Source organism: Heliangelus exortis, chromosome 28 (genome assembly GCF_036169615.1).
Source record: "Heliangelus exortis chromosome 28, bHelExo1.hap1, whole genome shotgun sequence".
NCBI lineage: Eukaryota > Metazoa > Chordata > Aves > Apodiformes > Trochilidae > Heliangelus > Heliangelus exortis.
In genome coordinates, this window is record NC_092449.1 from 2,643,082 (window position 1) to 2,658,410 (window position 15,329).

Consider the following 15,329-nt stretch of genomic DNA (forward strand, 5'->3'; position numbering starts at 1 on the left):
TTTGTGTCTCAGTGCTTTGTGCTCAGGCTCAGCTCAGCGCTGGGGGCAGAGCCCGAGGCATCCAAACCCCGCAGCATCCCCAGACGGAGCCAATCCCGGTTCTGAACCTCTGCAGAGCTCTGGGAGCCTCCGATGCCCCCTCCAGCCCAACCCCTGCTCTCCCCACCCCTTCCCGGCCCCTCGGGAACCCAAACACTGCAGCAGGGACACTGGAACCGAACCGACTGAAAACTCCAAGGTGGTACCGGGCGGCAGAACCTCTCCCCACCCCCCTGCACTGAGAGGAAATTTCCTCTTCCTCTCAGGAACACAGGAGAGTTGGGTGCTGGCCCTGGAGGAGCAAACCAAGAGACCAAAAAACACTGGGAAGTTTTACTTTTCCATCTTGCTTTATTTCACTTTTTCTAGAAAATTCCTCCATAGTTCCACAAATTTTAACAAAAAGTTTAAAATTCAGGACAAACAATCCTGCAACGTATTACAAACATGATTTTTTTTTTAATTTTTTTTTAAAGTTTTTTTTGTTTTTTTTTTTTTTTTTAAATCTTGAAGTTAGTCTTGGGCCAGCTGAATTTCCTACAGCTGAGTGAAGAATTCATTCCCCAACACAACTTTTTTTTTTTTTTTTAAAATCCTCAAGTGACAAGGTATTTAATACCTCGGCTCTAGGCAGAAATACAATTTAAAATTATCTAGAAGTTGAAGTACTTACATTTCTCTTTAGGAGTGCAAACACATCTTGTCAGTTTTGGATGGCTCTTTCACTCCCTCCCCACCCCCCTGGGGACAGCAGCACCCTGGTGCCTCGGGCTGGGTTTAGAAATAACACTCAGAGAAGGTGCCCAATGGTCCCCTGAGGTGCTGCCACCCCCCAGGTGACACCAGGGAGGGTGGGGAGAGGTTTCAGCCCCAGAGATCACCCCGGGGACCCCCCCAGGGCAGAGCTGGGGTTGGGTCTGCAGGCTCTGGGTGTCAGAGGACCTGAGTGGGGTTGAGTTCCCCAGGGGAAGGGGGGGAAGCTGAAACCTCTCTTGCCATCGGATACAGCTCAAGATCTGACACAAAAAAAAAGAAAAAAAAAGAAAAAAAACACCAAAGAAAAAAAAACAACAATAACAAAAAACCCCAAAACCCCCAAACTGCTTCTGGATTGTTGCATCATCAATCGCTTGGCTCGTTCTGATGCTGCCACCACGCTCAGCAATGCAACTGGTGGCCAAAAATCATTGCACTTCCATGGGTTCAGCCTGACCACAGCCTCCTTCCCTCCGTGCCCAACACTCCTCAGCTGGTGTTTCAGCACCCCAGCCTTTTTTTTGTTTGTTTTTTTTTTTTTCCCATTATTTTTTTAATAGTAAATGTGAGTAATCAGAGCCCCAGGGCTTCATACGTATGCAGACCAAGACAAGGGGAAAATACTCCTGACCCTCTCTTTAATTCCAAGGCCAAAACCAAAGGAAAAGCCACGTCCTGACCTCACCTTCACCAGGAATCTCTTCAAAGTAACACGGAAAGCCTTGGGGCTGATCAGCACTGGTTTGTGCCTTCAGTAACAAGGTGAAGGACACTGAAAAGTAAGAGATTTCTGTCCATTTTTCTTGGAAAAAAAAAACAACCCATTATGGCTAGAAGTCAATTTTGGATATTTTTTTTTTCCTCTTTTCTATTTTTTTTTTTTCCCTTTTTTCTATTTTTTTTTTTTTTTTTTTTTTTTTCCTTAAAACAATGCAAGCTACTACACATCCTCGAAGACCTGAAGCAATGCTGAGGGCAGCACTGCCACCTCCTTCCTAGAGTACAATAATCCATCCATGCTCTCAAGAGTGACACAAGAACAAACACTTTATCCACAAATACCTGTACAGGGCCTGCTCGGAACAGCGTTCAGCCAGCCTAGAGAGAATCTACACAGGGAACTTGCTCATCTGGAACTAGGAGGGGACACAAAATGAGGCCCAAATTTGACCATTCTTGGTCTGCAGAGTCATTCCTGCTGTGGTCCCCGACGCTACCACATACCCCAAAAAACAACAACTCTGTAGGACAACTAAGTACTTGCAAGAAACCTTTTAGTAACAAATCAGCATGTGCACACAATGGAAAAGAACTATTGCTGATGGGGAGGGGGGGAAGAAAGGGGGGGAAGGATCCTATTTCAGGTTTTTCAAGGAGATTATAAACAGTCTAAAAAAATCCATGTGTAAAAGACTTCTTATAAAAACCAAACGAAATTCCTATCAATGCTCATTAGACTTCACAAAGAAAGTCAAGCCCAGGACAGGACGATGCCACAGCCAGGAGCCCCCCGGGGGCACTTCCAGCAGGGATCAGGAACACCCTCCCACAGTGTTCCTGGGAGCAGCCTCACCACTGGGATCCCAACAGGGACAGAAAGGGAGGTGGCACCTCCAGTCCCACCTGGTGAAACTCTGGAGGCCACAGACAGCCCCAGGAGAAATGCTGCCAGGGTGGGTGCCACAGCTGCAAGGAGGAAACCACTCAGGTGGAGAGAGGAGGCAAAAAACTGGGGAGATCTCAGGCTCCCATCACTGCTCCTGCTGCCTCGGGGACAGGACACTGTCCCCAACCCCCTGCACACCCGGGGAGCCAAGTTCTGGGCTGCAGTGACCACCCAAGCCTTGTCTCCTCCACCCCACCCAGAGCAGGAGCAGTTTGCAGGTACCCACAGGGTGAGCCTGGGCCCCTGGGGCTGCATCCTCTGCATCCTACTGCATCCCACTGCATCCCACTGCATCCCACTGCATCCCACTGCATCCCACTGCATCCTCTGCATCCCACTGCAGAGCTGCAGCTCCTCCTCTTCCTGCTGTCCTCCACCTTCTCAGGGTACACAGGGTTTCTATCCAGGCCTGGCATTGTCCATCAAGGAAGAAAACAGCTGAGATCACCAACGTGACAGGGTTTGCACCTGGCATGAGCTCAATGGTTTGTTTTTTTTTTTTATATATATATATATATATATATAAGTATATATATATATACACACACACGAGACACATGAAAGCTGGTACAAAGACAAAATTAATGGGAATCGGGTCAACATGACCCAACTCAAACAAGTTTACCATCATATTGCCACTTCAGTTGATTAGTTGCAACATTTCCATGATAAAGAAAAGGGTAAAACCCAAAACAAGGGACTGCAATTGCAGAAGGGAGAAGGGACAAACCAACCCCTGGCGTGATGTCACCCCCCAGCTCCCCCACGGGAGTGTCACAGACACAGGAGGTCCCTTCCTGAGCCCTCCAGACCACTGCTCTCCCACTTAACATTTGGCAAAAGCTTACACACTGATGGGGAAAACTGAGAAATTCTTAAAAAAACAAAAAAACCAAAAAGGAATTTAGGAATTTAGGGATCAGGAGTGTTAATGCAGTTTTGATGAAAGCTCCAGGACTTTCCTCATGCCCAGCTGGACAATACTGGGAAGTCAGCACTAGTTTGACTAGAAATAGATGAAATATTCTGGATTAGTGTTTTCTGTTGCCTGCCATTTCTTGACCAGGCAGTGGGGTGGGGGAGGGAGGAGGAACCAAAGCTGCTTTCACATCAGCATTTTCCATGTAGGTCCCGAGATAAAATTCTCCCTTGTTTTGGTTTTCCCAGACTACAGCCACTACTATAGGGGCCACTGTAGGAGATTCCTCTTTGAGAACACAGAACAAAACCAATCACGTATTTTGGCAAAGTTATTCAACACTGACAAATGGAAAGACAACAGGTGAGTCCCTTCCAGAGCACAAAATGCTTTGAAGATCACTGCTCAGCTTTCAGACACCAAAAATTGTCCACAAGAGGCAAATTGGTTTTCTTTTTAACAAACAAGTCAAATCTTATTAAGCGCCCTTCCCCTGCCAGAGCCATTAAAAAACAGAACAGAAAAACACACCCTTAAGATCATAAGACCCAACTAGGCCCTTCTTATACATACAGTACATACATATATATAATATATATATATAAAATATACAGCTTACAGTTTCGTAGTCCTATTACAGTTAAAGCAGACTGAAAGGAGTGAGACTTTCTTTAGGAGCTCGGATCAACAAACAAGAACATCTCAAAACCCCAGCAGGAGACAGCAGATTCTAGAGGCCTCTTCAAAGAGCACAAACTGTCCCTTTGCAGGGAGCTGGAAGGTCCTGCTTGGGGAGCCACGAGGCCCCGGGGGCATCGGGAGCCACGGGACAGCAGCGCTCGGCACCGAACCGCAAGCAGGGTTGGAACTGGCAAGTTGGTGACAACTGGAACCTGTCCCCCGTCCTCTGCAGCAGAGCAGTGGGATCCCCAGGAAGCCTCCTCTGGCCTCAGTCTCTGGGCTGGCTTTGTAAAAGCCAATCTTGGCTCCTGGGCAGAGCTGGAGGGGCTCAGCGGAGCTCTGGTCCCTCGGGTCGGGTGAAGAAAACCATCAGCCAACACTTTCTCGGATCTCGGAGACGGCTGGGAAACGTGCTCCCTCTTCAACCCCAGTCTTCAGGATGGCAAAAACCAAAGAGGTCACAGCGTGCAGCTGAAGTGCAGCACGTTTTTTGTTTTGTTGTTTTTTTGTTTTTTTTTTTTTTTTTTTGCTCTACTCAGGCCCGGTGCCCAAGCGTTGGGCTGGGGGGGGGGGGACAGACTCAGCGAGACGGGCGCTTGTTTGAAGCCTACAAGAAAGTGCAGCTGGCTGTGCATTCCTAGAGCATGGCTGTTCTCTAAGGCAGTGCTTCGGGTGAATCAAGAGAATAAGAAGGCCTAGTTCCATGGTGGGTTCGTTTCCTGGTACCAATCAAGGGGATTTTCTGGTTTCCAAAGCTTCCCAAGCCAAGCGTCATGTGGCCACCGCCTCCAAGTAGCTCTGCAGCTTCCGGACGGTCGTTTCATCCAGGGAGAAGAGGTCAAAGTCAAAGGTTGTGTTGGTAACATTAAAATGCCCGGTTTCCTCGATGAGATTTACAATCTGGACACAGAAAGGAGACACAAGGAAGGATGTATGCAGGGAGCCCAGGAAGATTCATTGCAGCAGAAACGGAGCAGCTCAGCCAGTCCCTTCCTCACCCACCCCCCCCCCGCAGAGCAGCCTCAGAGACGAGAGCTTCTTGCAACGTAAAGGGAAACTTTTTTCCCAAAAAAGTGAACCAGCTCCTGCATGCCTGGCTAACTCAGTCTGGAAATTGACCTGGGCACATTTTTTAATTTTTAAATTAGACCGAGAGCCCAGCTTTGGGACCACTGCCAGAGTGGCAGAGGAAAGAGGCACAAACCCCTCCTCAGGACCTTTCCCAACAAAACCATTGCATGCACGTTGGGGTTTTTAAGTTATTTTCTACACATCTTTGACATGTGAACCAGAGAATCTCGTGAAGGAGAGGCCAGCAAAAGGTCAGACAGACATCACAGGGGCCTGGCTGAGCCCCTTGGACACAATGATTAGCAGAGCAGAGGAGCTGCAGAAAGCTGACAGAGGGTCTGTACCTGCTGGAGCACATTGCGCTCTCGTAGTGCCATGAGTCGCCTGTGAAGCTCCACCAGCTCATCAGTGTAGGCCTGGCAGGAACAGAAACAGTGACATGTGTGGCATGACAGCCAAAGTGACACTCCCTGAGAGGATCAGAGGAACTTGAGACCCTCCCAGACATGCTCCAAATTTTCCTCTCATTTTTTCACCTCTGCCCTTATTGAGGGAAAACTCCAGACTGCAAACTTTCCATCAATACAGATGGTCTGAGGACCACCAGCAGGACTACTGACTGACAGCATTCAATAAAGAGTTCTATGAACTGGTCAGAACCTTTGAGTTTAGAGGACCTCGACAAGGTGAAGTTGTATTCATGAACAGGTTGTACTAATAAACTACCCACAGCAGTGCCCAACACCCCAGCAAGCTGCTGAACAACCACTTGTGTTTAGGTGAGGAAAGTCTTTGGGTGAAGTTTTCCTCCACAGTGGAAATGCAGGATTGTTTACAAGCTCAAGAAGTTGGGTTTTTATAGAAGAATATAAAACATCCTTTACAGAAAGGTGGTGAAGGAGTTTTGGTTGGTTGGGCTTTTTTTTGTTTGTTTGTTTGGTGGTGGTTTTTTATTTCCTTTAGGCAGCCAACAAGACAAGTTGCTGTTGGCACACGAGTGCTCACAGGGGAAAGATTCCTACTCTGTAAAGCTGCCCTAGAGTTCTTTGTGTCTCTGTCAGCAAAACTGAACTCATTTATGTAATTGTATCAAGCCAAAAAAAAAAAAAAAAAAAAAAATCCAAAACAAACTCCTCTCACTCACATCTGTGAAACATTCCCCTCTCCCCAGCACATTCACAGCAAGAAAAGCATTTTTCATAGAATAATTTGGGCTGGGACACCTAAAGCTCATCCAGCCCAACCCCCTGCAGTAAACAGGGACCCCCTCACCTGGATCAGGGTGCTCAGAGCCTCCTCAAACCTCACCTTGAACATCTCCAGGAATGAGGCCTCAGCCACCTCCCTGGGCCAGCTGGGCCATTGTTCCACCACCCTCATGTTTTTCCTAGCATCCAATCTAAATTTACTCTTTAATTTTTTTTTTTTTTTTGCATTTTGCAAGTGGTACTGAATGCTTGTGCCTTTTATAAACCCTCTGAAAGCTGGATGGTACTTCAGGCTCTCTCTTTGATGGGTCTCAGGAGTATCAGTCCAACAAAAGACACTGCTCACTACAAGCCTAACCCCAGCAGGAAACTCAGGTACAAGAATCTCCACACTCCTACCAACCACCAACTGCTACCTGTGCTGTGTCCTCCTGCTGACAGTGCCAGCACACATGAGCAGGAGCTCCAGACCTTAATTAGTTTTTTGATTAGTGCAGTGTGAGGATTAGACTGAGCAGAAGTATTAAGCTTTCACTTGAGGGGAAAAAAAAACAACACAGGGGGAGAACTTTCTGGACAATGTGGGGTTTGGTGATTTCCTGGCAAGCCAGTCATGCTTTAGGAGCAAAAACACTCAGCTCAGCTCTCCTTGGAGGCCAGGAGGAAGGGAATTTCATCCAGCAAATCAATGTTCCAACTGAACCAGCAAAGCAGAGCATCAAACAATCTTGACTTTGTAAGATGAAAGACAAAAAAATTTCCTTTTAATAAAGAGGCACCTGCCAGTACAGCAGTGCCCAGAGCACTGGTTCAGACAAAGGGCAAGCAAATAAAACAATTTCAACATTTTACATATGGAAGCTGCAGAATCACAGAATCCAGACTGCTTTGGGTGGGAAGGGACTCACCCAGTGCCACCCCTGCCATGTTCAGGGACACCTCCCACAGCCCAGGGTGCTCCAAGCCCCATCCAACCTGGGGCCTTCAACACTGCCAGGGATGGGGCAGCCACAGCTTCTCTGGGCAACCTGGGGCTCAGCACCCTCACCCCCAAGAATTTCTTCCTTACATGCTGTCTCAATCTCCCCTCTTCCACTTTAAAAGCATTACCCCTTGTCCTGTCACTACAAGGAAATGGGGTTCCATCTATTTAACACAGTCAGTTTCTTCAGTGTCACTCTCCAAAGTCTGCCCTTTCCAAATCTGTTTTTCAGACTCAAGGTTTTTAACCTGCCAAGGCAGAACAATCTGAGCAGGCCAGGCTGATACAAATTGTTTTCTTGAGCATCCAACAGTTCTGTGATGTGTCAGTCCTCAAACATACCTTGTCATAGGTTCCCTTCTTCAGGATCTTCTCTGGCTTGTTACAAGACTCTGGACTTTTTCTTCCAGATGCCTGAAGTAAAAGAAATCAACAGTTGGACTAAAATTAGCTCAGACAAGATGGTGGTTTAATAATTTGGATGCACAGAGAATTCAGTGAAATAGGGAAAATTCAATGCAAATCCCAACTAACACCACAGCCTGAACACAGTGCAGGGATGAAGAGAGGTGGGAGCAGCACTGTATGGGCAGGGAGGTAAAAAATACCTTATTATTTGCTGGGGGCAGTTTCTGGCCAGGAGGTGGCTCTCGACTTGGCAGGCAGGAATCTGCACTGTTGTCACTGTCACTGTCACTAAGGCTCAGTCTGAAAACCAAGCAGCAGAGAATCAGCATCACCAGGCAAAGGTTCCTCAGCTGGCAACCAAACCACACAGAGTTAAATGAAATTCCTTTCTTTATAGCTCTTCTCTCCCAAATTGTCAGGAAGAGATGGTCAGCTTGTCATTTCCAAGAATCCCTGACCTTTCCCATCCTCCATTCTCTGGGAATGCCAGCATTCAACTTTTTCATTCACAAGTCCCCTCAGAACAACCACATCAGTACCCAGTACCCCCTGATTTTCACAAGAGGCAACTGTTTATTTTGGGGATTCATTCCAAGGTCACCAAGGACCTGCACAAGAGGTTTAGTGACCCTTCCACTGAGAATACAGCCTGCCCTGAAAAAAGAATTCAGTGTTTCTGTTGTGACCTTTGGGATTTCCTACTTGTTCTTATTCTTCTTGTGCCCCTACAGATGTATTCCAGCAGGTACTTCTGATGACCTTGAAGAACTGTTTATTGCCCATCTCCTAAAAAGCAATAAAATGCCCTTCAAGTCTCTCCATTCCAGTTTAGTTGATAATAAGAGTGCATCCATGCTTTTTTTTTTTTTCTTGGGGGGGGTGGTGAGCACAAGCACCATTTGAAATTTGCAGCTGTTATCCAGGCCAAGCATTTGGTTTCAAATATTCAGCCTGAAACTCCAGATTTTGGCAACAACAGCATGTCCTGAGGGGAGAAAGATGAAATCCAAGTATTTTCCATTGACTACAGCAGGAAGCAGCTGTTAACCAAGTCCCCTGGGAGGCAAGGAACCAACTGTCAGCACACACTTTGGGCAGAAACTGAGACTTCTTGGGTTTCTGTCTGTGACAGGCAGTGAGAGGAGCCCACAGGCTGACAGCTCCACACTTCTCTGATCTCTGCAGATCAAAGGTGGCCAAGGCCACCCAGCTGAGCTCTGAAGGGACAATTGGTGACTATTTGAAGGGGCTCAGCCACTTAACACCTGCAAGCTCCACACACACACTTCCCAGCAGATTCCTCTTGGGTGATCTCTCCTCATCCAAATCCATTCCCACTCTGCTCTTCCCATCTCCCCTCTGTGCCCACCCCATGCTAAGTGCTCCACACATCTGCCCCTTCCCTTCTCTCACATTTTCCTCTCACTCACAGCCCCATCACTTTGATTCCTCTCTCCAAACGGAAGGCACAAGAAAAAAAAAAAAAAAATCCCAAAAAAGGGAAGGCAAAAGGACAACAAAGATCCTTTTTCCTGATCTGTTACCACCTGGAATCCCTGCTGACTGGGTTTGTTTTGACTGCTGCCTCTTCTCCAGAGGAACTGTCATCATCATCTGATTCCTCTGACTGCAGATCTTCCACCATGGAACGTAAGGGGCCTGGGAGCAGAGAGAGAAAGAAATTGAACACCAGGAGATGAGCAGCAGAAATCCACCTGAGCAAGCTGGTCTAAACTGGATTGGTTATTATTAAGATATTATCCAGATTTCTCAGTAAGACAGCACAGACATTTTCACTTTGTGCAAAGAGACTTCTAAAAGTTTCTGTATTTCAGTCTCAAAAGTAAAGAAAAACTGACAAACTTTACAACTGCCATAAAGCCACTCTGACCTCCCCCCAGATCCTCCCATTCTCTTCTGAAATGAATGCAAAAGGACACATTTTTCATATGTTTTGGGGCTACTTTAAATGTCACTCAAGAGACTGCATTTGTAGCAACACAGTATTTACTAAGGTCAGGACATTTACTATTGCCACAATAAATTTCTTTGGTTAGCAGTGGAGGAAACTAAAAAAGAATTCATGCTGTGCACTGGCAAAGTGATGAATGTCAGGTTTATAATTTTTAATAAAACATATGAGACTGGAGGAGAAATATTCTGATGACACTACAGATCAAGCATCAGCAAACACATTTATAAACCAAGGCAGAAAACAGAGTCAACAGGGAAAACAGCAAATCCATAGAAAATGTAAATTAACTGTCAAAAACAAGAAAAATGCTTGTTCATGACTACTCTGTAACATTATTGTCTTTTCTTGCTGAAGTGCCACAGTTTCAACACATGGTTTCACAGGAGAAACAGCATCAGGCTTTTATACAGTGCTGGGAAAACAGATCTAGTTCTCAGCCTTTTAAAGTTATAAAAGGAAGATTACAAATTTTATTTCTTGCAACACACCTTGACTGTGGTTCTGAGATGGCTCAAAATCAGAGTCAGAGCTGGAGTCGGAGCTGGAGCTGGAGTTGGAAGGGCTGGACTGGACAGACTTAACCCCCCATAAAAGGGAAAAAAAAGAAAAAGAATCTTAACCTTTCTAATCCAGAAAACCAGTGCAGAGCACAAGGCACAGTGAGACAGAAACATCTGAGCAGTCAGCATCACACATCACAGAATGCAGTCCTTGGAATTGAGGAAAATATAGAAAATATAAGGGGAATAAAACAACATTCATGAGAAGTTTGGCACGCTGCAGGTCAGCACTCCAACAGCTCCCACCCAAACCCTTCCTGCCACTCGTTTCCAACAGCCTTAAGTGATGAAATAGAGCATCTGAAAAACGTGGAAGTTAAAAAAAAAAACAACCTCTTACATGTGAGAGATGAGCAACACAACCTAAACTGTCAAAAGCCCTCTTTAAATGTGTCCTGATTGTAACCCACCAACATTCCCCCTGCTCATTCAACATGGGACACCTACCCTAAGACTCCAAAACGAGTTCTGATTTATTCCTATCCCCTCACACCAGCTGTTTCTCCCCCAGTTTGAGCACTCCACTCTCCTGTTTCCAGTTTCCTGTGAAATCACCCCAAGAATCAGCTCAGCCCCAGGGAATCCATCTCTGCTGGGCAGAAATGCCAGGAGCAGAGAGAAGGAGGCAGAAGATGAGTTCCTGCTAGTAACAGCACCCAGAAACCCAGTTTTAGTGCTTCGTGGGGGTTGTAACAAAAACCCTGAGACTGGACAGCAAGCAGGGACTTTGGTTTGAAGAGCCACGAGGTGGCAGTGGATGCTCAAGCAACTCCTGCAGCCCCAGCAGCAATCACCAGGATCAGCTGAGAGGTTGTTTTTCTTTTGTCACTGGGTGAGATTAAAGGTTCTCAGCGTGCTGTAATATTACCTTGCCTTTTTTAAAGCCATTCCCCGGAAAATTCAGCATTTCACTGTCACCCCCCCACTGCTGGGAACCCACCTATTTGCTTTCCACTACCAAATCCTGGGGCTAGGAAAAAAAAAAAAAAAAAAAATCCCACCTTCCTGTTGATCAGGTTGTTTTACTACAGAATATTTGTTGTTGTACAGAATATTGTTTTAATACTATAAAAACATTGTAAAAACAGGTAGGGTGAGGCAAGCCTGGGCATTAAGAAGGGAAAGCAGCAGCAGGACTTTCACTCACCACCCCCTCCCCTGTAACTTATCACCCAAGGATGGCTCAGAATTTCATTTATTCAACTGTAAGGAGCAGGGGAAAAGAATAATGTGATAAATTGGTACTTAGCTGCAGCTCTATTTGTTTAGAAAAATGACAAGATGAAAGTAAAGAGGAATATTTTCAAGACAAGGGAGCAGAGCTCTTTAGTCTGCAGAGACTCAACCCTAAAATGCTGATAACCAAGCAGGTGTTGCCTTAAAAATGACTTAGCAGGAGCTGAGAGGCACAAGTGGGAAGTCTGTCCCTTTTGCCATTAACCCTGTCAGCTCTTTGTACCCTCACTCAGCTGGAGAGGCTGGGGCTGCAGCTCCTGCCCCCCTGATATGACAAAAGCAAAAGCTGACAATGGAAAAAAAAAAAAAAAAAAAAAAAAGTCCTGCCCTCCCATCCCAGCCTCCCTCTTTTGTCAGCTCCAGCATTTAGGCAGCCAAGCATGAGGCCAGTTCAGGGAACTGGACTTGGTGGGGGAAGGAAAAAGGAAAGGAAAAAAAAAAGGAAAGGAAAAAAAAAGGAAAGGAAAAAAAAAGGAAAGGAAAAAAAAGGAAAGGAAAAAAAAAAGGAAAGGGAAAAAAAAGGAAAGGGAAAAAAAAAGGAAAGGAAAAAAAAAGGAAAGGAAAAAAAAAGGAAAGGAAAAAAAAAGGAAAGGAAAAAAAAAAGGAAAGGAAAAAAAAGGAAAGGAAAAAAAAGGAAAGGAAAAAAAAAGGAAAGGAAAAAAAAAAGGAAAGGAAAAAAAAAGGAAAGGAAAAAAAAAGGAAAGGAAAAAAAAAGGAAAGGAAAAAAAAAAGGAAAGGAAAAAAAAAGGAAAGAAAAAAAAAGGAAAGGAAAAAAAAAAAGGAAAGGAAAAAAAAAAAGGAAAGGGAAAAAAAAAGGAAAGGAAAAAAAAAGGAAAAAAAAGAAAAGGAAAAAAAAGAAAAGGAAAAAAAAGAAAAGGAAAAAAAAGAAAAGGAAAAAGAAAAGCAAAAAAAAGAAAAGCAAAAAAAAGAAAAGCAAAAAAAAGAAAAGCAAAAAAAAGAAAAGCAAAAAAGAAAAGCAAAAAAGAAAAGCAAAAAGAAAAGCTGCAGCCCCAGAGCTCCTCACAGAACCCCCTGGCTGCAGCAGCAAAGCTGAGTTCAGAGTTTCCAGGCCCTGCTCCACCTCCAGCTGCTCCTTCACTTCAGTGATGTGGCTCCCACCACCCAGCTCCACAACCAGCACAGAGCAGGGAGGAAAACTCCAGCTTTGGGAGAAAAAAATAAAAACAAATCACAAAAAAAAAACTACCAAAAAAACCCCCCAAAACAAAACAAAAAAACCACACAGCAAAAACCACCAAAACGCCAAAAAACCAAAACCACACAAAAAACCAAAAAACACCAAAAAACCAAAAAACACCAAAAAACCAAAAAACACCAAAAAACCAAAAAACACCAAAAAACCAAAAAACACCAAAAAACCAAAAAACACCAAAAAACCAAAAAACACCAAAAAACCAAAAAACACCAAAAAACCAAAAAACACCAAAAAACCAAAAAACACCAAAAAACCACAAAACCCACCAAAAAACCAAAAACCCACCAAAAAGCCAAAGACCCACCAAAAAGCCAAAGACCCACCAAAAATCACCAAAAAAAGAAGCCACACAAAAGCAAACAAAAACCAATAAAAAAAAACCCCAAAACCCAAAACCAAAAAACTAAAAACCAAAAAAACAAAAAAAACCCAAAAGCAAACCAAAATAAAAAACCCCAAAAAACCAAACAAAAAACCCAAAACCCCCAAAAAGCAAAAACTAACAAACCAAACAAAAAACCACCACCACAAAAAACCAAACCAGACAAACAAAAAACCCAAAAAAACAACAACAAAAGAAAAAACCCAAAGCCCAACCCGGGGGTGGCAAAGGGACTTCCCACTCCCTTCTCCCTGCTGCCCCTGCATTATGCACTCACACCCCATACCCTGGAGCTTCAAGTTCCACAGAAACCTGAGCTGCTCCGAGCAGCAGCTGCCAGGGTTCTCCCTCCATCCCAGGGAATATTCCTGCCCTCCCCTGGGATAGCACCCGAACATCCCTGCCAGGCACCCCCAGCCCCAGAGCTGGTGCAGGAGAGGACACAGAAGCACCCAGAGCAACCTGGGGGCTGCAGCAGCCCCACTGCAACCACAAGCAGGGCAGGGGCTGAGCAGAAGGATCATAGAATCATAAAATCCTAGAATGGGCTGGGTTGGAAGGGACCTCAGAGCTCATCAAGTCCAACCCTTGCTCCACTCCCCCCGTGGTTCCCAGCCCATGGCACTGAGTGCCACATCCAGGCTCTTTTGAAATATCTCCAGGGATGGAGAATCCACCCCTTCCCTGGGCAGCCCATTCCAATGCCTGATCACCCTCTCCAGAAAGAAATTCTTTCTCATGTCCAAACTAAACCTCCCCTGGCACAACTTGAGACCTCTTGTGCCCTCTTGTCTTGCTGAGAGTTGCCTGGGAAAAGAGCCCAACCCCCCCCTGGCTCCAACCTCCTTTCAGGGAGTTGGAGAGAGTGATGAGGTCTCCCCTGAGCCTCCTCTTCTCCAGCCTCAACACCCCCAGCTCCCTCAGCCTCTCCTCACAGGATCTGTGCTGGATCCCTTCACCAGCCCAGTTGCCTCCTTTGGGCCTCCATCTCCTTCCTGAATTTTGGGGCCCAGAACTGGACACAGGACTCAAGCTGTGGCCTCCCCAGGGGCAGAATCCCTTCCCTGGACCTGCTGGCCACACTCTTCCTCATCCAGGATGCCCTTGGGATTCTTGGCCACACTGCTGGCTCCTCTTCAGCTTCCTGGCAATCCCAGGTCCCTTTCTGCCCCTCTGTGCCCCATGGAGCTCCCCAGGGGGTTGTTGTGGCCAAAGTGCAGCACTTGGAATGTTGAACCTCATCCCATTGGGGCTAAACCTGACTCCAACCAGGATCCAGGGAGTTGTAGAGAGTGATGAGGTCTCCCCTGAGCCTCCTCTTCTCCAGCCTCAACACCCCCAGCTCCCTCAGCCCTTCCTCACAGGAATTGTGCTGGATCCCTTCACAGCCTCCTTGCTCTTCTCTGGACCTGCTCCAGCACCTCAATCTCCTTCCTGAGCTGAGGGGCCCAGAACTGGACACAGGACTCAAGCTGTGGCCTCCCCAGGGCTGAGCACAGGGGCAGCTCACAGCTGTCCCCAGGATTGGTGACACCTTAGGAATGGTGACAACACCAGACAGGAGGGGACTTGGCAGAGCTCAGCAGCCCCAGATCTGCTGCTGCCACAGCTCAGGGTAAGGCTAAAAGGAGAGGAGCTGCCTCTCTTTAATGCACAAGCTGCACAATCAGTCTGGAAATAACAACAAAAAGAAGCTTTGCAGTTTAATTTGAATTAACACTTGCCCAGTAGATTCTTCCACTGAAAAGTTTTTGCAAAAAAAAATAAAATAAAATCCTGAACTAAACTGATTAATACTTACTGCATGATGGGGCTGATTAAACCATAATATGAATTGTCCCTAGAGCTACTCTAGTAAAACCTTCCTGAAGTGGGCAGCAGGAAGCACCTGAGGAATTCAAGTGGCATCATCCTGTCAAAGGATAAAAACCTTCTTTCTATCAAATACAAAATACACAAGCAGCAGCAAGAGTTTGGATTTAAATTGTGTCTGGTTTTTGTTTTTCCTTCTTTTGGACAACGATTTTTAGAAGATGGAAGAAGATGAATGTTCTTAGTTGTAAAGAGGCAAAAATATTTAGACAGCTTTTAAAAATAGTAGTACAATAACATAATTTGTTTTACATTTTACAACACGGCTTATTTAGGTTTAGTGGCATGTGGTTGTATTTTGAGCTGTAGGCAATAGCACATTTCTTACAGGCCATGTCAGGAACAGGGTTTTTTATTT

The 15,329-nt window shown here is 45.6% G+C and overlaps 1 protein-coding gene across 4 annotated transcripts in view; it reads right to left on the minus strand.

Annotated features, from left to right (window-relative positions):
* Window positions 1-370: 370 nt before the first annotated feature.
* The window catches only part of MLLT1 (MLLT1 super elongation complex subunit), a 36,929-nt gene continuing 21,970 nt past the window's right edge, over window positions 371-15,329 (minus strand). For 2 of the 4 annotated variants that reach the window (XM_071727995.1, XM_071727998.1), the window contains 7 exons: window positions 10,194-10,281; window positions 9,278-9,389; window positions 7,931-8,030; window positions 7,665-7,736; window positions 5,477-5,602; window positions 2,761-4,961; window positions 371-2,710 (listed from right to left, as the gene is read on the minus strand). In XM_071727995.1, the coding sequence (XP_071584096.1) occupies window positions 4,833-4,961; window positions 5,477-5,602; window positions 7,665-7,736; window positions 7,931-8,030; window positions 9,278-9,389; window positions 10,194-10,281 (627 nt within the window). In that variant the 3' untranslated portion in view covers window positions 371-2,710; window positions 2,761-4,832. Of the gene's footprint in view, window positions 2,711-2,750; window positions 4,962-5,476; window positions 5,603-7,664; window positions 7,737-7,930; window positions 8,031-9,277; window positions 9,390-10,193; window positions 10,282-15,329 lie in introns of all 4 variants that reach the window. The other 2 variants (XM_071727996.1, XM_071727997.1) reach the window with 2 other exon arrangements.